Raw genomic sequence first — 21,996 nt, 5'->3', positions numbered from 1 at the left:
CGAATTATAACCTCATTATTTTACATATATATTTCAATAAATGTAGTCTCTAGGTAGGTTTGACGAACTTTGCCGATGCTAAATCTAATTTATGTCGGTATTATACCAAAATCATAACTCTAATGGTATCCACAATACCTAGTAACGTGTTTTTGACCGATCCTCAGGATTTACACCTCGGACGTAGATTTGCATTTTTATATAAAATTCAAATGTAAAAAAGACAACACGATAATTTTCTTATTAAAATATATCATTAATAATAACTGACAAAACTCGTAAAATACTCTTTTGTTGAGGATAAATTCTTGATTATAATTTACAAAATAGGACCAACATGACACGAGTGAATCGTGAGGTCAGCTTACGAAAATGATTAATAGATAAGTTATGGTTTAATAAAACGTTGGTCGATAAAATTACAAGTTATTAAAGTAGCGTACCGACGACGTATTCTATGAACAAGTTTAATCTTCATTTTATTCAAATTGTGTGTAATACGCGTATTAATATACGTAAAGCCTTGTGCGCATGATCACGCTGTGCACACGCGGTTTTTATAACACACGTATACAAAATAATCCGATGTACTATAACGGACAATATTATCGTTATAAATTTTGCAATTTATTTAGAAGTAATTAGCGAACCGTCCCGGCTTAGCACGGGCGCAATATATAATAGTGCGATACTGATATATACTACTAATATACTAGAGTTTTTTTTATTTACAACATCACATTATAAACTTATAAGTTATCAGTGTTTCTTTATTTTCTTGGTGGCAGGGCTTTGTGCAAGCCGACCTGGGTAGGTCCAACCCACTCATAAGATATTCTACCGCTAAACAACAGTACGCAGTATTGTGTTCCGGTTTGAAGGGTGTGTGAGCCAGTGTAACTACAGGCACAAGTGACATAGCATCTTGGTTCCTAAGGTTGGTGGCGCATTGACGATGTAAGGAATAGTTAATATTTCTTACAGCGTCATTGTCTTTAGGTGATGGCGACCACTTACCATCAGGTGGCCCATATGCTCCTAGCTATTCCATAAAAAAAGAGTATATTGTCCATGACCATTATACACAAACCTTCGCTACTCTTGAATCACGTTATCTATTAAAAAAACCTCATCAAACTTCATTGCATAATTTAAAAGATCTAAGCATATAATGGGACTTTGTACTATGTAATGATGATGATGTCAAACATGTGAATTGCTTGAAAAAAGCTTTAATTTTTGTAAATGTCTAATCGTCAATCATTGGTCACTTAATATATCAACCATCTTTGTAATTTACGTAGTAGAATTAGCGTACTGTCTTTGTAGGTAGGTTGCTCGATAGATACTCCTTATCACATATTCTTTTTTTTCTGAGTTTAAGGTTTAATTTTACTTTGAGTGCCGCTTTGCACAAATTGACAGTTTAATGTATATCGAAGGTTAATTGGGTTAGAGTAAATACAGGCAAAAGAGATATATCGTCTTATGCGCACGTCTCAATGACGACATAAAGGATTCTTAATATTTCTTAAAACACCAATTTCTCAGTCAACAATATACCAGATAGTCTTCATAATATTTCAAATAAAAAAAATTATATATTCAAGAAAGCAGCAGCGGTAATCGGTATATTATCTTTTCCTAGACTAGCTGTAATGACTCTTACTCTCTCTTACTATAACTATTGCCTAAATAAATTGTGAGAATAAAAGCATTCTTTGCGAGATTGCTTTTTAAATTCTGTGGAATATTTATCTTTTTAAATGTCTTACTTTCACGATTGTTTTACTTTATCAGATCGGACGTAGATCCATCATAAAAGAAATACCTTTCTATTCTCTATTAGAGAAATGTTATTGTGTAGACAAACTATTTGATAATGACTGAATCCGCAAAACACTGGTCACTTTTTCTCAGAGGTGATTCATGATTTTATCTTCTAAAGCGAGGAAGTTGTCTGGATCATTTAGATTATAGATAGTAAAGGAAATAAAAAAAAAACATCTTAGAGATATTATATCAAATGCAAAAACTATAAATTTTCTTATTAATGGAATATCTTGTAGAATTTTTTTCTCTCACAGAAAAAAATAATAATAATGCCAATTGAATAATCAACAAAAAACAACAACAACAACAGCCTGTAAATTCCCACTGCTGGGCTAAACACCTCCTCTCCCTTTGAGTAGAAGGTTTGGAACATATTCCACCACGCTGTTCCAATGCGGGTTGGTGGAATACACATGTGGCAGAATTTCTTTGAAATTTGTCACATGCAGTTTTCCTCTCGATGTTTTCCTTCACCGCTGAGTACGAGATGAATTATAAAGACAAATTAAGCACATGAATCAGCGGTGCTCGCCTGGGTTTGAAACCCGCAATCATCGGTTAAGATGCACGCGTTCTAACCACTGGGCCATCTCGAATCTCATTGAATAATCAAGCTATTTATTAATAATATATTTCCCGGAATGTGTTAAATAATAGTCTGTATGATATTGCCGACGCGTTTTGTATGCAAACGCAATAATGCGTACGAATCCTAATTGATGGCGTGTGTACACAACGCACTCGCGTATTGCGGTCACGCCCGCGACATCGCAGACGGGGAGACGCCAGGCGGCGGGCGAAATGCCGTTAAAATTGCGTGTGCGCCTTGCGGGACCGCTCGCAACGAGGCTATGCTTCTAATAGCTTAATAGAGCCTTACCTCGCGGATCTATGAGCTTACTGTAATCTATATTATACACTTATTCTATTTTCAAATTAGATACGTCTCAATGAACAAATCATCATCAAAAATAATTGACGGTATAATTTTATAATAAGAGATACATACATATATATAACTACATTCTATAATGCATTCTACGCGTATTAGCGAAACGCTTTCGAAACATTATTAGCCAATAAAGATAATTGCTCAACAATATTGTACGAAATAACAATTATTTCAATAGACACTGATATTTTTTTTATCATATCCTTAAATTGATATTTAAAGAAAATCTATTTATCTATTTTTTATTCCAGACTGGGTCCGGAAAGACCTACACGATGGGGAGCGGGTGGGAAGGCGAGGTTGTGGATGAGGAAAAGAGGGGCATTATCCCCCGAGCCATCCGGGACCTCTTCGCTGGTGCCGATGAGAGAGCAGAGATCGCACGCTCTCAAGGACAGCTCCCACCTGAATTCTCGGTTCAAGCTCAGTTCATAGAGTTGTACAATGAAGATATAGTAGACTTACTCGACCCTGCCAAGGATCCCTTCGCAAAGGTTAGTGACTCTAAAACCTATTTAAAAACATCGGCGTGTTTTTTTAAAGACTTATGTTATTATTCAATAACGTGTTAAATTTGCATATAAATTATTTTTTGAGCTATTGAGCTAAAATACGAGCAGTATTTTTGAAGATTGTAACTAAGAACGAATATTATAGATTGTAATAATATTCTCGTGACGTCACAAATGCCGAGAAAAATACTAAGAATTGAAGGCCAAGGTTTAACAGGCATCAAAACACGCACAACTCGCACACAAAAGAATTTTCACAAAACCATAATGCGTTTGACCAAATGACCCATTTTTTTTTGTAACATATATACAATTAAAATAAACATATATATTATATAAAATTGTATACTGCTGTCATAAATTAAAAGCAAATTGGTACTACACTTAAAGCATGTCGTTTCTACATAACCAAAAATGTAATCATATTTCTTTTGATTGTCATTTTATTTTTGTAGACCTTTGAACATAAAATTATAAAACATGGCATAAATCGTGTATGTTATAGGGTAGTCTCAGGATAACCGAGGATGGTTGCGGCGGTGTAAAGATTGTGGGAGCGTCTATGCGCGCAGTGAGAGGCGTTAAGGAAGCGCTTGGAGCTCTAAGAGCCGGTGCTCTCGCTCGTACTACAGCAGCCACTAACATGAACTCGTCGTCGTCGAGATCGCACGCAGTATTCACACTTTTGCTTAGACAGAGACGGCTCGCTGCTGACCAAGATGGGGTAGATCGGGAAACAGATGGCGAAACTCCTGAACAATATGAGACACTAACCGCCAAGTTCCACTTTGTCGATTTAGCTGGCTCTGAGCGTCTTAAACGGACTGGTAGGTGCTTTCACTCCCATAAAAAAATTGCGCACAGACAATAAAATAAAATGATCTAAATAATAACGTATACGCATATTTTAGGTGCTACTGGTGAAAGAGCTCGGGAAGGAATATCAATAAATTGTGGTTTGCTCGCACTGGGAAACGTGATATCAGCGTTAGGTGACAAGTCGCGAAGAGTTTTACATGTGCCTTATCGAGATTCAAAGTTGACGAGGCTTTTACAGGATTCACTTGGAGGTCAGTTTTGAAATTATAATAACATTTATTTTTTCAGATAAATGTTTCCTAATAATGAATGTTTTGTTTCTAGGCAACAGTAATACCGTGATGATAGCGTGCGTGTCTCCGAGCGATAGAGACTTTATGGAAACATTAAATACACTAAAGTACGCCAATCGCGCGCGCAATATAAAGAACCGCTGCGTTGTGAATCAAGATCTGACGTCGCGGACTATTAACCAACTTCGGCATGAGGTTGCACGATTGCAGCTTGAATTGGCCGAATACAAACAAGTACGAGAAATATCTGTTATAGTTATTAATACTTTATAGTTCGATTATTATTTTCTCAATTGGTTATTATTTTCTAGGGCAAAAGAGTTGTATCTGAAAACGGTCAAGAAGGATGGAGTGATGTAGTTCAAGAAAATGCCATACTGAATGCTGAAGTAGAGTCCCTCAGGCGTAGAGTGAAAGCCATGCAAGGCACAATAGAACAGCTATCAGCGAGGAACAGTGAGCTGGTGGCTGAGAAAGCATTAGGTACATGGGCGCCAAAAGACGGCAGTCCTGACTCGACGGATTGTTCTTTGACAGCTTTAGTACAGGTATGATATTTGTAAATATATATTAACAGCCATTTTTCAAAAGTCAACGAAGTAAGGCCATGTTATCACAAATAATTTACTTTGCGGTAAGTATGTTTATAACATTTAAGTTTTATTAATTAAAGTCATTTAGCAGCAAAATGCGATATCCAAAACGCATGCTTTCACGTTTATGAAAAAAATGAATTGCTCAAAATGTGTTTAAATTCCAATTGTAAGATTTCAGCTAGAAAACCGTAAATATGACTACGACATGCGACCTTATTATATCAACTAATTTAATTGCTTAATAGGGCCATTAAAGAGACCTAAATTAAAATTGATTCACATACACTTAAGTATAGATAATTATCGAGCATTATTTCCAGGGCTATGTCACTGAAATCGAGGACTTGCGAGCTCAATTAATGGAATCGAATGCGCTTTACGAGGCCAGCAGAAAGCGCGAAACGAGAACGAGACACGATTCGTCGCTGTTCGATGCTTCTACCATACTGGACGATGCCAAGCGTGAGCTTTACAAGGTAAATATCAGACTAATATTGCAAACACAGTAAAGTAAAGTAAAACCTTATTATTTATTATGGAGTTATATTTTATGTATGTAATAGATACAATGAAAATAATTAATTGTATAAAATAATTATTGTTAAAATTTCTGTGTGATTCAAAATAATAGCAAAATAATTTAAAAAAAAATTAAATAATAAAGTAAAAAAAAATCCTGTAAATTTCCCACTGCTGGGATAAGGCCTCATCTTTCATTAAGGAGAGAGTTTGGAACATACTCCACCACGCTGTTCCAATGCGAGTTGGTTTTGAACACATGCAGGTTTCCTCACGATGTTTTCCTTCACCGCCTAGCAGGAGATGAATTATAAACACAAATTAAGCACATATATACGAGTATGTAGTGGTGCTTGCCTGGGTTTGAACCCGCAATCAACGGTTAAGATACACGCGTTCTAACCAGTGGGCCATCTCAGCGCTTTATTTAAAATTAAGTCGTATATAAAAGGAAGAGATACAGAGAAAGAGAAAAAGAGGAAAAGAAGTACAAGGAGCTTTTTCCTTACATGACGATTTCTACCAATTTCCATAAAATAAAAACTATAGAATTCAAAAGGCACAAAATGAAGAAAAAAAATCGTTTGACAAATGTTTAAAAATTACTGTACGCATACAGTTACTTTAACTGTATTCAATTGAAACTATAATTACAGTGACCCAAAATTTTGGAAAACGGAACGCAATCTGAATATGTAATGTTTTAATAATGCGATGACTAAGCAACAATGCGTACAAACTATAATTGAAGGAAATTAAAGATAATGAACCAGACCATAAAAATATACTACTAGCTTTTTGTCTCGATTATTGGAAAGTTATTTAAAGCCGGACTTAGTCTGAAAATGTAAAAAAAAAACATGCATCTAGTTTAATATGTAAATGTAACTTTTATCGCATTACAAACTGGTGTCAATAAGGCTACGTTCAGAAATTAATTTATCAATTAACTCATATTTTAGGCAAAGAAATATGAAACGCTTTTCAAATAAACATTAGTTAATTTTACTTTAACAAAGTTTCAGAAACTTGAATATCGTTAAAATTACAAAATCGTTTATACAACAAATGTCTAGTTTTGTTTACTATTAAGTTAGGCCTCCCTCCTGGCCCTCCATTGAAGAGAAGGTTTTATAAATAATTCCACCATGGCGATCCAATACGGGTTCGTGCTTAGATATGTGGCAGAATTTTATGGGAAATAGACACATGCACATTTCCTCACTGAGCAAGAGATGAATTTATAAACTAATCGAATAACTCAGTCCTTTCCTTCCTTATATGTCTTTTAGGAGAAAGAATTATTAGCGAGAAGTATGGGTGAGCTGGAATTCCAACGAAAATTGACGGACAGCTCAGGAGCACAACCAATAGGAGAACGAGAACGAGCGGAGGGAGAGAGCGCAGGAGACTCGGACCCTTCGGACAACGACGGTGATCAGGAACAGGAAGCGAGCGACTCGGATGACGACGAGGCTAACGGTACGCGTTAACAAAACACTGTGAAGTAAATAGTGTGAAGTAATTAGTAAATAGTGTGAAGTAATTAAGTTAGGGCTCAAAATTAATTATATTTATCAATGTGCAGGTCAGAGAATACTGTCGGAGCAACTGGCGGCGCTGAGTGAAGACATCGATACGAAGGCGAGGCTAGTGGAACAGCTGGAAGCGTCGCAGAGGAGGCTCGCAGCGCTGCGCACGCACTACGAGCAGCGCCTCGACCAACTGCACGCGCAGATACGCGCCACGGGCGACGAGCGCGACAAAGTGCTGGCCTCGCTCGGTGAGTACATGCATGCTCGACTCCATGCTGGCGGTAGGATTATAATCTTTCGTAGCGAATCATATACGTATATGTCACCGTAAAATAGTAAATACATAGATGTTTAGAATTTAACGCATTACTTTTCCGTAGATTATAATCTATCGAAGTAAATTTCAGTTAAATTATAAAACTCTAATTTAAACGAAATATTATGAACTATCGAAATTGTATGTGTTTTTATTGTAAATTGAATGAATGTTTACAGTCTTTCGACAGTTTACAATCTCAAGAGATAGATTGTGATCTAAAGGTGTTTGTCATCTTACGGTGACATAATCGTTAAACTAAAATACTCTATCCTACTACTATGTCTGTGTCGGGCGCGCAGCGTCGCAGTCGTCGCCGCCGACGGACAAGCTGAAGCGCGTGAAGGAGGAGTACGAGCGGCGCGTGAGCAGCATGTCGCGCGAGCTGCGGCGGCTGCAGGCGGCGCAGCGCGAGCACGCGCGCCTGCAGCGCTCGCAGCAGCACACCGCGCACCAGATACACGCGCTGCGCAACGAGCTCACCAACCTCAAGCGGGACAAGGTGCGCCACACACGACACGACACTATTTTTTTTTTTTTTTACGCTGGAACGAACGCTTTACGCGCTTCCCCACGTGATGGAAAGTGGGGGGGGGGGGGGTGGGACTCCCCGGTTTCCTGAACGCCTAGTGCGCCCAGGTCTACCGGGTTTAGCCACTCAAAAACCAGCGGTACCCTCTCCGTCTTTCGGTGGGCGCCACGGGATCGCTTACGCATGCTACCGTGACACACACGCCACGACACTATTTTATTTTTTTTTTTACGCTGGAAAAACGCTTTACGCGCTTCCCCCACGTGATGGAAAGTGGGGGGGTGGGACTCCCCGGTTTCCTGAACGCCTAGGTCCACCGGGTTTAGCCACTAAAAAACCAGCGGTACCCTCTCCGTCTTTCGGTGGGCGCCACGGGATCGCTTACGCATGCTACCGTGACACACACGCCACGACACTTCCACAAGCATATCCCAATACAAAAGTGCAGGCAGTAACGAAATGGTTTTGACTCTTTCAGGTTAAATTAGTACAGCGCATGCGCGCCGAATCTAAACGACATGCGCAAGCAGAAGCCGCGCGGGCCAAAGAGGTACGTAAAGGTCTAATTATAAAGAGCCATAATATTGTCCTTAACTTTTTAGTGTAGCGTAATTTGTGTATTATTAGAAAAAAAGGCGCAACTGGCATTTATGGCCGTTCTTTTGCCGGTGAGCTTGTTTCTCGTCCATATCTAGATTTCAAAATTCGAATAAGTCAAATTTGGATGCACTTTTCTTATCTGCTTGACACCACACGACTACGGGCTTTTGTGAAGCAATTTATTAAAAACTTTTTCTTTGAATTCAGGTCGCTCAACTACGGAAAGAATCTCGTAAAAATGCAAATTTGATCAGAAGCTTAGAAGCGGAAACAAGACTGAAGGAGCAAGTGAGTTGTAACGATATCGTGGGATTAAATTATTTTTGAATATATCCTGTCTCTTTGAAATAAAATTAAATTCTAATTTTCTTATTATTAACAGGTGTTGAAACGGAAACAGGAAGAAGTCTCATTATTAAGGAGAGGTCACCGAGACAAATTGAGTAGTCGGGCTGCTGGGCGATTACACGGTAAGAATAAAATCTCTGTTTATTTTGATTCACAATAACGTTTTTTGGTCCCTAAAAAGCAATTTATCATTTTATGGGTTATTAGTTATAGTATTATAGTTATTAGAGTGTTGACAATTAGTCAGTAAGTAATTTAATAAATAATAGAAAAACTAATTTGAAATTATAATAAACATTGAATTAAAATTACAATAAAAATAAAAACAGTCTCGTGAACAAGACATTCGTAGACAATGTCGAAATATCGAGCTCCACCGAACAAAAATAAAAAAACATGGTAAATATCCCGAAATTAATAAATTTAATAATAAAAATAACCATGTTAATTTAAAATCCTATATAAAAAAATTATAATATAATCGGATAGATCGTTCCCGGGGTCGGTCTCGCATATCGGGCCGCGAGCTGTGGTCGCGCCTGGAGTGCTGGCTGTCGCGGGCGTGCGCGGCGCGCTGCACGCTGGGCGAGCTGGAGGCGGCGTTAGAGCATCAGCTGCGCCAGCGGGACCGAGCATCAGCCGCCGGCAACGACCCCGACGCGCGCGCGCTCCTCGCCTACCTGCGGGACGCCATCGCCGACACGCAGTCGCAGATCATGCAGATCGAGGTATTTTTTTTTTTATGGTATAGGTTGGCGGACGAGCATATGGGCCACCTGATGGTAAGTGGTCACCATCGCCCATAGACATTAAAGCTGTAAGAATTATTAACTATTCCTTATATCGTCAATGTGCCACCAACCTTGGGAACTAAGATGTTATGTCCCTTGTGCCTGTAGTTACACTGGCTCACTCACCCTTCAGACCGGAACACAACAATACTGAGTACTGTTGTTTGGCGGTAGAATAACTGATGAGTGGGTGGTACCTACCCAGACGGGCTCGCACAAAGCCCTACCACCAAGTAAAGGTTAGGCGACGAGCGCTCCAGATTCCTACTTGAAGACTTAATATTCGAATAGGATAAACTAAAATATCGCAAATGCACTCCCTCGCAGGAGGAGAATGAGGAGAACGAGCTCCCACGCGTGCTGGAGCTGGTGGAAGGCGAGGCGGCGCGATACGCGATGGAGCGCCTGGCGCACGACGCGCTGCGGCACGCGCACCTGGCCGCGCACGCGCGCCGCTCGCTCGCCGACACGCGCGCGCAGCTGCTGGAGGTACCCGGAGACCAACTATGCCTTCTTTAAATTCCCACTGCTGGGCTAAAGGCCTCCTCTCCCTTTGAGGAGAAGGTTTGGAACATAATCCACCACGCTGTTCCAATGCGGGTTGGTGGTAATACACATGTGGCAGAATTTCTATGAAATTTGTCACATGCAGGTTTCCTCACGATGTTTTCCTTCACCGCTGAGCACGAGATAAATTATAAAGACAAATTAAGCTAATGAATCAGCGGTGCTTGCCCGGGTTTGAACCCGAAATCATCGGTTAAGATGCACGCGTTCTAACCACTGGGCCATCTCGACTCTGCCTCTCTGGTTTCCCTTCAAAACGTATAAATCTTTCGCCTTTTGCCTTCTTTAACTGATGTTATTATACGGTGAGACTATATGCCATGAGGTCGGTTTTCTCAGCTGGAAGAGAAGTCTGAGAGGACGGCGAGCGCTCTGCGCGCTTCGGAGGAGCAGAGCCTGCAGCCGTGGACGGCTCCGGCGCTGGCGGCGCTGCTGGCGGCCGTCTCGTCGGGCACTTCCACGCGCTCCGTGTCGCCCGTCGACAGGTGCCCATACTGAACATAACAACCAACATTTATCTCGACTTTGCAGCCATCAATATACTGGTCCTACTAGTTTATGAGTCTCAAAACTGTAATTTCGTTTGTTTTTAGATGATATCGGTCTTGACGTTTGAGGTTTTAATGCCTGAATAAAGTAAATGAGTTACATCGTTAAGTCTACTTGAATTTTATAATATAAAACTAATTGATATTGTACCTACACCATAAATATATATTACAAATAATCTCCACTAGATTCAGGGTTTCTGGAAGAGATCTCTTGTTAGAGATAAGTTATCCCTTTGTACACATTTTTCATTTACATAATTTTCTGTATACTCTGTTGGTACATAAATAAATAAATCAGTATTTTGGAGTAGTATTGTCCCGATATATTATGTAACTTAAAAAAAGTAAATCCCAAACTTGTAAATATAGTTTACTACTAGATCAGGTATGCAAACATAAATATGATTTTCTTTGAAATTGTGTTACAGTACGCTTTTGGACGTGCGCCCGCACATAACACCGCATCGCGAGTCAAACACGGCGCCCACCTCCCCTCCGGACGATAATAGCAACTCGCCCTTCCATAGGAACACGTATGTATATTTTCAATTAATGTTTAACTACATTATACTATTAATAACAATAACTATTAATAAAAACTGAACCATCTGAACAATAATTTTAGATATTGGTCTAGCTGTCACTTAAGTATTATAATATGTAATATGTATACGTAACATTTGGTTTTGATTACAACACCAGGGGGCGTCGCGGGTCGGTCCGACTACGCGACCTCGGCGTGTACGGACGAGACGAGAACACGTGCGACCCCATGACGCAGTCGATGGTCGAGCCCACCAGCCCGCGACCCGCGCCGCTCAGCCGAGTACCCAGCGCACCTGGCAGCCTACGGTAACTACTTTTTCATTTTAACTCTTAATTTAGTAAAAAGTAAAGTAAAGTAACAGCCTGTAAATATCCCACTGCTGAGATAAGGCCTCCTCTTCCATTAAGGAGAGGGCTTGGAACATATTCCATCACGCTGTTCCAATGCGGGTTAGTGGAATGCACATGTGGCAGAATTTCGATGAAATTAGACACATGCAGGTTTCTTAACGATATTTTCCTTCACCGCCGAGCACGAGATGAATTATAACACAAATTTAGCACATATATATAGCGGTGCTTGCCTGGGTTTGAACCCGCAATCAACGGTTAAGATGCACGTGTTCTAACCACTGGGCCATCTCAGCTCAACTCTTAATTTACGGAATAAAATTACCATATTCTCTATAAATTATATTGTTTACTATAAATAACTCAAAATAACCAGCCAATATAAGGCAGTAGTTCATAGTGTGTGTGTGTGTTGACTATAAATAACTCAAAACAACCAGCCCATATAAGGCAGTAGTAATAGTGCGTGTGTGTGTGTGTGCGCAGCGGGCTGACGCCGGTGGCGCCGCCGCGGCGCGCGCCCGAAAGCCCGCGCCCCGCGCGCCGCGCGCCCGCACTCGCCAAGCCCGCATCCTTGTACGTATGCACGCTCCTCTCTCGTATCGATGATGCTTGGAAGAAATATTTAAGTTTTTCTTATCATTCATTACAACTGAAATAAAAAATGCAAATCATATGTTTCATATTATTAAATCAACTATTCAAAGTTCTTGTTACTCGGTGCATCAAAACTTTGAACATATATATCTCTTCCAAGTATCACGTTTCTACTTTCTAGATTGTAATTAATTAATTGTTTAGATTATTATGGTTATGTATCGATATGCATGAGTGTCAACATATATTGACGTATTTTACCTAAAAATTATATATTTATGTACCGTCGATGTAATATATATTTATTGACAAATATTTTATGAATACAATGTATATGGAAAAATTACTTTATATTTTGACACATATTGCTATAGAAATGTAGATTTTTTTATTTTCATTTAATGGAATTGCTTGGGTAGATATTTTCCAATCGCGTAGCATCGCCTCTGCATGATACAGATTAGCTTGGTTTTATGTGCTATAGTTTTTAATAGAGGGTTGTATAATAATGTCGTTACAGATATTTCAGCGTGTAAGATTGAAATTGAATTAATATAAAATATATTACTAATAAAAAAACCCTTTCTTCAAATTTTGATCTCTATTTTTATCTAACGATTTCAAAGAAATTCTTTGTAGTATAGTATATGTAGTATCAGATGCATTTGCTATGCATATAATTAAATCGTTTTCGTAAGTGCTTAGCTAAGTAATTCAAAAAATATTTTTTATTTTTCCACAGACCCCAAAAAAACACTAAGCTTAAATTAGTATTATATGGCTATTATAACATTTCTGCATATAAAATAGCTGAAAATCTAACTTCAATTATTTCCGTGCATGTCCTTACGTTATACCGAGTGACACTGTCTATTATTATTTTTTTATTTTTCGTTCACTATGTGGCAAGGATGTCGCATTGCACAGTTTTTGATATCGCCTTGATTATTGAACTCTAAATTAAACATTTGTATTTTTGTATTCGGATCTTTTTAAATTGGGTCCGATATATCATATACCTATATATTGCTCTAAAATTACAATCTTACACGCAATTTCTTATAACTAACCTCGTTAATAGTGTAGTGTTGGGTTTTATGTAGGTAGTTTTGTTTATGCACTTTTAGTTCCGAGTGTGTGCTGGAAGCTTTCACAGAGTCTGTTTACCGATGCTACTATTCTACGCGCATTTAATAATTTAATTCTTACAATAGACTGAAACGGAAATTTAAATCCGTAAAAGATATATTTGTCTTTTTCTGACGGTACATATTTTATGGAACTTCTCGCAAACACTGAACTCGTATCTTGCGGAGGTGGAGGCGCGTGACACTTACTGTTGCTTGCAGCTTGCTCACCGACCTCTCCATAGTGGAGGACTGATGGCGACCACCTACCGCTCTACCGCCACCTACCCGTTGTTTACCGACGACCCCCTGTGGGTGGATAGTATAAACAATAGCAAGATTCAACGCCATTCCTAAATCAAATATGCGCTAGGAATTTGTAAATTGTTGATTCCAATGGAGTGCATGCTGTAGCAAATTAGTATAGCCCTTGATAATTTTTTTTTATTCAAATTATATGTAGTTTGCAGAATTATGTATTGTGCTAACCCTATCTAGATATACAGCACCATTCTAACGCCCAAATTATGTACACTCAGCCTCATAAATTTATATACATTCATTAAACTTTTGGCGAACGAAAAAAATAATCTTTCGTTTTAATTAGTTATTGTGTACATACATTTATATAAGTAAAATTTAAAGCTCACTTTGAGTCTGTCTGTACTTTGGGTCGTTTGTAAGATGAACTCTTGCATGATATAATCTGTGTAAATAACTTCCCCTTACCTTACTGTTAAGTTTAAAAAGTCAATTATGATCTATAAATAATCTGTAATTAGTACACACCTGTAAAGTAATAAGAAAGTATTTTTGTGTGAAAATGTGTCACTAATCACCCAAAGGATATACTAAGCGTATAGTACGACACAACTTAGATGTCGCATCGGCAAAATTCGTAAAACCGATCACATCCGAATTAAGTACGCTATCCCAAATTATCAATATTTATTTCTCACGCGAATATGAGCTTTGCACAAACGTAATAACTTGTAATATCATATGACCTAATATATTCGTCACTTTGACGCGTCGATGTACATACACTTGCTTTCTTTGACGTGTGAATCTACAACGACGAATAGCGTCGAATGGCGCGATAGGGAGCTATTTCTATTGGTTGTGTAAATCGGCACTAATCGGTTTTATTTTCATTCCATTGCATTTTCCGATGCTACATCTAATTTGTGTCTTACTATACATTTACTGACGAAACAGTTACAGCCCTGATTATTGATTGTGTATATGAACGAATGGTAAACGGTGCCCTTTGGACAATTTGTTCTAGAAAATAAATTTGACCTTGAATCAATCAATTTTTAGCTCCTCAGGTGAGGTAGGTGTAAAAGTAATCTTTAATTTGGTAAAGGTGACTGTAGATGCTTGTATTCCTTATTCGTAAGTACAATAAAACATTGCCAGTATATTTGTGTTTGTTTTGCGTCCTTGCATGAAGCACGTCACTGATATGCATGGGATCCTAATGACCTTATTTTTTTAATGTATTTATGTTCAATTAGCACTCCATTTATTTATGTTATTTAATATTAAACAATGACAATGTAAATATAACGTTATAATCTATATATGCCTATTGTTTTTAATGAATTTTATTTTTAGATTATTATGTAAAAAATAGCGTGATTTTTCTGTTTCCAATGTTATTAATTATTTTTATAATGTTTCGGCGTCTGTCGTAGTGCAGTAGACTTAATGACTTAATGAAAATATGTCTGTAATATATTATTTTTGTTTTCTAATATCGCGTCAATCTGTTCACTGCAAATACATTGACTTTGATTTTTTTAAATAGTTTTATAAATTTACAACAATGTTTGATGTATATAGTTGTAGTTTAGTTGTGTGTGTAAGTACCTTTCTGTTTTGTTTAATCGTTCATCACATGATTCTCATATGGTTATGCTTATTAGTGCCGTATTAATAGCTAAGTATAACAAATCAGTTATCTCATTACATACAAATAATTAAACATTTCAATCTACGATCACGCATTAAAAACATCAACGTATAAAAATTACGTCAATTTCATTTACAAAATCTTCGGTAGTATTTAATAATACTTAACAGGGTAATAAAATTAGCAACTTTTTAGTACTAAAGCCATCGTCACTAACACACAATTAATTTTATTTATTATCTCATTTACCTCACGAGACGACTCCACCTCAGACAGATCCCATATTAAGTAATATATCTAAATAAATCATAGTAACAAATCGATATTGACGCAATCGTTTACATGCAATAAACTGGAACGGATAGGATCGCTTACAGAGAGGCGGGCGGCGAGGGCACGCCCCCCGCGTCGCCGGGCGCGGCGCGGCGCGCGCGCGACGACGACGTGTTCCTGCGCCTCGCGGGCGCCGCCGGCGACTCCGCGCCGCAGGGCACCGTCAAGGAAGTCACGCCCAAGGTGAGCCCACACCTGCCGCGACGAATTTTTAATCGGACCATAAAAAACTCAGTTAAAGTCCTAAAGTAACAACTCTTAAACCACCGCTCCTAAGCCTTGTCGTAATAGGTTGCCATTTCATTAGATTCACTAAGTAAAGATAATAATATAAGATATAATCTCCAGCGCACGAGCGTAGGTGGAGTGGCCACCGGCGGCAGCGCGTGGCTGCAGTGCACGCACGTGGCGGAGGGGCACGTGGGCGCCGCGCTGTCGCTGGCCGCCACGCCGCACGCGCTGTACAGCGGCGGAGTGGGTATGTTGTAAACGTTGAAAAAATCCATGATCAGTTTGTTGGGTGTCAAGAATACTCACGTCACAAGTCTGCAAAATTCTTGGTCTTGGTAGTTAAACGAATCTGACTAAATATTGAACGCTTATTTGTCAACTATTTCATAACAAACTGTCATCAATCAATTTAGTTAATTGGAGTATCTTATGGTGTATTGTCCCGCAGACCGCACGGTGCGCGGCTGGGACCTGTCGGGCGGGCGCGAGGCGTGGCGCGCGTGGTGCGGCGGCGCGGTGGGCGCGCTGTGCGCGGGCGGGGCGGGCGACGCGCGCGTGGTGCTGGCCGCCGCCGGGCCCGCTGTCAAGCTCTTCGACACCAGGACCAGCGGCCCCACCGCCGTGCTCTGGTGAGTCGACGGTTGCATACATCAACTTAGAAACGAAAATGAGTGAGACGTTCAAATATTATACGATTTATGTAGGACTATCTGGGACTACAAGCGAAATGTCTTTACCGACTAATTTATATCATCTTCATGAATGTGGCCAAAAATCATTGAGTTTAAATATGTGTTCTCAAAAAGAGAGAAAGTCTGCCCATCACTGAGCTATATAAGAGATAAAATATTCATAATCTACTTTTGTTTACTAAAACATTATCATAGAAAAAAATTAATTAATTTATCGCTCAATTTCAAACAATTGGATTTCAGGTCATCGGGAGCTTCCGGCCCGAACGCGGCGGTGCGCGGGGGAGAATCTGCGGTGACCGCCATCGCGCTCGCCTCCTCCACTCGCCTCTACACCGCCGCGGCGGATAAACTTCGCATGTGGGATTTACGCATGTGAGATTTCAAACCATAATATATCACCGCCCAATCAACATAATACGATAAGTTAAAAGATCGAGCTTTCCGAAATCTATATTTTCGATGGCTCCCGAATGCACTGCCCACTGACCGGCGCGGCCCGCAGGCTGGAGTGCGTGTACAAGACGTGGTCGGGCCACGCGGCGGCCGTGATGTGCGCGGCGCGCGAGGCGCTGCCGGGCGGCGACCGCCTGGCCACCGGCTCGCGCGACCACTGCGTGCGCGTGCTGGAGCTGCGGCACGGCGCCGGCTGGGAGGCGAGCAACCGCCGCCCGCTCGAGCCGCCGCACTACGACGGCGTGCAGGCGCTGCTGCTGCGCGGCGCGCTGCTCTACAGCGCCTCGCGCGACTCCAGCATCAAGTGCTGGTCGCTGGACGACGACTCGCTCTCGCACGTGCGTACTGTTATAACCCTACACTGTTACCCATTTTGCTGACCGAAACTACCGACTCATCACCTTTTCCCCCAGAACCTTCAGTAGCTCGCTCCTCAGAGTCAGTCCTACTCCAACCTCCGATTCCGACGGTCGCGTTTAATAATTAATATTGTTATTATTCTATTTCAAGGACTCACCCCTCAACCCTTACTATTTCTAAGTTCAGTTTTGTGAACACTTTTTTTTTAAAAAAGCTTCAAGTCCGTACTGTATAACAGTACGCTGATATCGCCTTATCTTCAATTCCCTTTACTTTGCATTCAGTAATTTTACTCCCATTGCTCTGTGTGCCTCGTCTCATTTCATACTGAAAAATATATATGTTACTAGAGCGTGATGAACGCGCACAAGGGCTGGGTGACGGGACTGTGTGCGGTGGGTGCGGGGCTGGCCAGCTGTGGCCGCGACCAGGCGCTCCGCCTGTGGAGCCCCGGCCTGCGCCCCGCCGCGCCCCCCGCCGCGCTGCCCGACGTGCCCCACGCGCTGGCTGTTTGCCCCGCCAGTCAAGCGCTCTACACCGCTGGCAGGTAACCATCTTGTCCAAAGAGGACAGCGTCTGACCCGTTTTTTATAGATCTCGTTTTGAGATACGAACCGCATCAATTAGTTGTAAACTTTCGATTCTTAAGACGACTTTAAACGATAGCGATAAGTAGAATCTGCTTAACGAAAATTATGTAATAATATTGCTACGAAATATTATTCGTGTGTGGCTATCGATGAATGGATGACAGCAACGCGAGGCAGATCGACTCCGGCAATGCCGAATATGACAGCTGTGTTTACTTAGAACCGAAAACCACCACAATCTCGACTGTAACTCATTCCTAGTGCCTTGACCCTCTTAGGCTACACCTGACCGTAGTGACTATTGCTTCTTGCTAACAAACCATCATGTCTTTTCCAATTACACATAACCGTATCAAGGACTGATCTATAATAACAAGGACGTAACGAATTGATGGTTCGTTTGATCATACTATATTTGGAACACATTTTGTTTTGCAAGCGTCTTCTGATGAGGCATCTCGGACTGATATATTCTTAAACGTAGGATTAAAATGTGAGTGTGTTGCAGCGGCGGCGAAGTGCGCGCATGGCGACTGGTCAACGAGCCCTGAGCGACACAGGTGCACACACACGAACACACTAACACACACAAACACACACCCACAAACACACACACACACAGCTGCATAAACACCGCCGACGATCACGCTTTACTCTTACGATCGGTATTTACTGCAAAATTGATTAGTTCCTGTCGGTAAGTATTCGTCAGTTGTGTTTCTGCACGCCCCCGCCCGGCTTGCTGCGCACGCGTCGTCGCCGCTTCACCACTGTCATTAACGGCCAATGTATGCTTAGCTGAATTGATTTCTGTCGACATTAGACGTCCTATCTTCTTATTCTTATTTATTTCTGTGTGACTAACATATTATTATTTACTCGACAAACAAAAACAGCTTTCGATGTAGTACTAATCACATCACACTCAGTCTTTGTAAATTATTTTAGAATCTAGCTTTTATTGTAGTACTCTTATTAGATATAGTGTCGTCCATTTTACATAGAACAGCGACCATTACTTACTACTTTAATAGCTTTTTATTGATTTCTATGGGGCTGATAGGTTTCAACTTTGAAAATAGCTATAACGCAACGTTATTCTCTGGTAATTGTGATTCTTCAACAAGTGATCGTTTAAAAAATTATAATTAGCAAAAATCTCAAAGATTTAAAAGCCTTAAATAAATTTAGGATCATTTCCAGTATTTTCGATTTTATATTTATTGACGATTTGATACTGTATAATATATTTATAAGTGTAGCCTAAATTTTTTTTTAGTACATATTTCTTTTACTATACTAGCAAACACTGTGCTACTAGTAGTTACGGACATCTCGATAAGTATAATAATGTGTGTGTGCAGTACGGGGCGGGTGTGCCGCTGGCGAATCCGCACGAGCGCGCGGTGACCGGCGCCGGTGCCGCCCGCGGCCCCGCGCGCGCGCCGCGCTTGGCGGTGACCACCACCACCGCGCCTGGCGGTGACCTCCCACCACCCACCACGCGCCACCACCTGGGGACTACGCTGAGCGATGCAGGCCATAAAATATGCGAAACCTTAGTGAAAGGTCTCTTGATGTAGCAATCATTTCCTATTCGAAATTAAGATAACCTCGAAAATTTTGTAAATGAATACGTGCGATAGAATCCACGCAAATTTCAAATATTGCAATGGGCAATTAGGTATACTAATTACGATAAAGTGTAATGTAGGAAGGGAAAAAGTGATTTAGAAAACAAATGTTTAAAAATTGATGGTTCCTTTAAGTAGTCGACACTACTTACAGTAGTCTGTTGAGTATGATGACGATGTGATAGTCCGTTAGAATCTCGAAACAAATACAAACGTGACACATTTTGTTTGTATTGACACATTCCATTGTACTACTTCTACAATTCCCATATAATTGGGTCATTTGAATGTTTTTTATTAAACTTACTGTTAATATATAACATTCTTAGTCTTCGTCGCTGTATTTTGAAAAACTTAGAATTTTTCACAATTGTAATACTGATGTGAAATGTGTTGCGCGTTACTGCGATAACTGCGAAAATAAGTTATTTCTTTTTTGAAAAACTATTCAACACAAATCTACCAATAGTCACGGCTAGTGTATAACAGAAGGCCTTTATACGGATAATAAATTGTTGTTTACATAACTAAAGTTAAAAATGCTTATACAAAACGAGCCTTAGCTTATAGTATCCCTTCTGCGATAGTATATTAGTAGCGAGATATATAATCAAAGCAAATAGTGTTAAGGTAACTAACATATAGAAGCCATGCCTCAACGTCGAAACGACGCACAATTTATTGAAAATATTATTATCATCAATATGGACTAAATTCGATGATTTTTACATTATTTTCATGAAATGTAAATCTATTTCAACAGCTAATATTTCAAATATGAGATAGATGCTAGAGAAAGTAACAACAAAATAATTATTCTAGTATTCTTTGCGATTGGCACATGTAATGGTTTCAGGATTTGATAAATAGTTGCCAATGAACCCATAAAACAAAATGTCGACGGTGAAAACAATAATCGTGTCATTAATAATACTTATGGTCTGTGATTAATCGATCAATTATATTTTTGTACATTCCTGTGCTACGGGTACATTTGTAACTCACATATTCATAGTTTATTTTCTAACAATAATAATTAGTAGTTTTTTAACATTATACAGTTATGTAAGCTACGGTAAAAAGTTAAAATGTAGATTAAACTTTTGTGTTAGAAATGTTATTAACCGTTTTGTACTCCTCGACGTAATGCGGCTTGTGGCTATGATTTAGTTCTTTATGTTTGTTTTTTTCAGTATTACCATTTTACCTCCTAATGGGTTTGTTCAAACCGGCGAGATGTTTAATTAAATAGTTTTTGCGAGGCTATAAGAATATTTTTAGCTTTATTGACGACATCATTATATAAATGTTTATATATTGTTATATTGTAGTATTTCGAGATGCTGAAAGAAAATTATATTTTTCGCGTACCAAGAGATGGTAGGCTTTCTCTGTTTGCACGAACTCTTGTATAAGGCGAGCGTTATTAAACACTAGTTAACAATTTAGTTTAAGATACCGAGTGTGTGAACAATTATTTTCTATTTGTGTGAAATTATTATTTTTTGTATTATTTTTATATATTTTAAAATATTAATGAAACGAATCTCAATCAGTTATATTTAAATATTTATCGTTTTCGTATATGTTCAGTAACACTTCAATATATAACAACTAGTCATTTTATAATTGAATGAAATTAAAATCAAAGCATTGAAATTAAGTTTTAACTTTAAAAATATTAACGAATGTGATTTTGAGTCATTACAAAATTAAATATTATGCAATATAAAATCTTTATTATGTCCGGAAAATATTTAAACAAAATATTATATTATCTATGTAACTTTTTTGTCTAAAATGAAATTTGTACAAAATATGTATTCGAAAAATCTTGAAATGTTTTATAACCTATGTACTCATGGCCAAAGTTTATAAGTATTCTTTATAAAAAAAATAGTTTTTATTTACAAATGCGTTTTTCATTTATTTATCTCGAGTTTCTTGTATTGTTTATTTTAAAATATTTTAATTTTAAATAAATTCCGTTTTATGTAAAATATTGTTTTCTTTATATCCCCTGAAAATTTACTATTTCACATAATATATCTTTCATGAAATGTACTCCCCGGGTATTTTTTTTTATTTCTTTTTATTTTATGGAATAGGTTGGCGGACGAACATATGAGCCACCTGATAGTAAGTGGTAATCATCAGCCATAGACAATGACGCTGTAAGAAATATTAACTATTCCTTACATCGTCAATGCGCCACCAACCTTGGGAACTAAGATGCTATGTCCCTTGTGCCTGTAGTTACACTGGCTCACCCACTCTTCAAATCTGAACACAACAATACTGCGTATTTTTGTTTAGCGGTAGAATACCTGATGAATGGGTGGTACCTACCCAGGCAGGCTTGCACAAAGCCCTACCACCAAGTAAACACCGGGTAAA

At 39.2% G+C, this 21,996-nt stretch overlaps 1 protein-coding gene across 4 annotated transcripts in view; it reads left to right on the top strand.

The window, feature by feature from the left end:
- The window catches only part of LOC124534110 (kinesin-like protein KIF21A), a 60,356-nt gene extending 38,816 nt beyond the window's left edge, over positions 1-21,540 (top strand). The window contains exons 4-29 of one of the 4 annotated variants that reach the window (XR_006966721.1): positions 3,037-3,279; positions 3,803-4,124; positions 4,209-4,367; positions 4,441-4,643; positions 4,721-4,957; positions 5,326-5,481; positions 6,817-7,006; positions 7,113-7,307; positions 7,678-7,877; positions 8,386-8,457; positions 8,715-8,795; positions 8,890-8,977; positions 9,345-9,583; positions 9,974-10,135; positions 10,553-10,698; positions 11,193-11,297; positions 11,467-11,616; positions 12,148-12,237; positions 15,681-15,819; positions 15,985-16,114; positions 16,316-16,496; positions 16,803-16,934; positions 17,065-17,353; positions 17,726-17,922; positions 18,474-18,662; positions 19,330-21,539. Coding sequence is in view for 3 of the 4 variants with exons in the window: in XM_047109798.1 (XP_046965754.1) it covers positions 3,037-3,279; positions 3,803-4,124; positions 4,209-4,367; positions 4,441-4,643; positions 4,721-4,957; positions 5,326-5,481; positions 6,817-7,006; positions 7,113-7,307; positions 7,678-7,877; positions 8,386-8,457; positions 8,715-8,795; positions 8,890-8,977; positions 9,345-9,583; positions 9,974-10,135; positions 10,553-10,698; positions 11,193-11,297; positions 11,467-11,616; positions 12,148-12,237; positions 15,681-15,819; positions 15,985-16,114; positions 16,316-16,496; positions 16,803-16,934; positions 17,065-17,353; positions 17,726-17,922; positions 19,330-19,375 (4,152 nt within the window). In the remaining variant the exon portion in view is untranslated. Of the gene's footprint in view, positions 1-3,036; positions 3,280-3,802; positions 4,125-4,208; positions 4,368-4,440; positions 4,644-4,720; positions 4,958-5,325; positions 5,482-6,816; positions 7,007-7,112; positions 7,308-7,677; positions 7,878-8,385; positions 8,458-8,714; positions 8,796-8,889; positions 8,978-9,344; positions 9,584-9,973; positions 10,136-10,552; positions 10,699-11,192; positions 11,298-11,466; positions 11,617-12,147; positions 12,238-15,680; positions 15,820-15,984; positions 16,115-16,315; positions 16,497-16,802; positions 16,935-17,064; positions 17,354-17,725; positions 17,923-18,473 lie in introns of all 4 variants that reach the window. The other 3 variants (XM_047109818.1, XM_047109806.1, XM_047109798.1) reach the window with 3 other exon arrangements.
- Positions 21,541-21,996: the final 456 nt, after the last annotated feature.

Source organism: Vanessa cardui, chromosome 1, assembly GCF_905220365.1.
Source record: "Vanessa cardui chromosome 1, ilVanCard2.1, whole genome shotgun sequence".
Classification (NCBI taxonomy): Eukaryota; Metazoa; Arthropoda; class Insecta; order Lepidoptera; family Nymphalidae; genus Vanessa; species Vanessa cardui.
The sequence above is the reverse complement of the archived record's forward strand: the minus strand, read 5'-3'. Positions and strand labels throughout refer to the sequence as shown.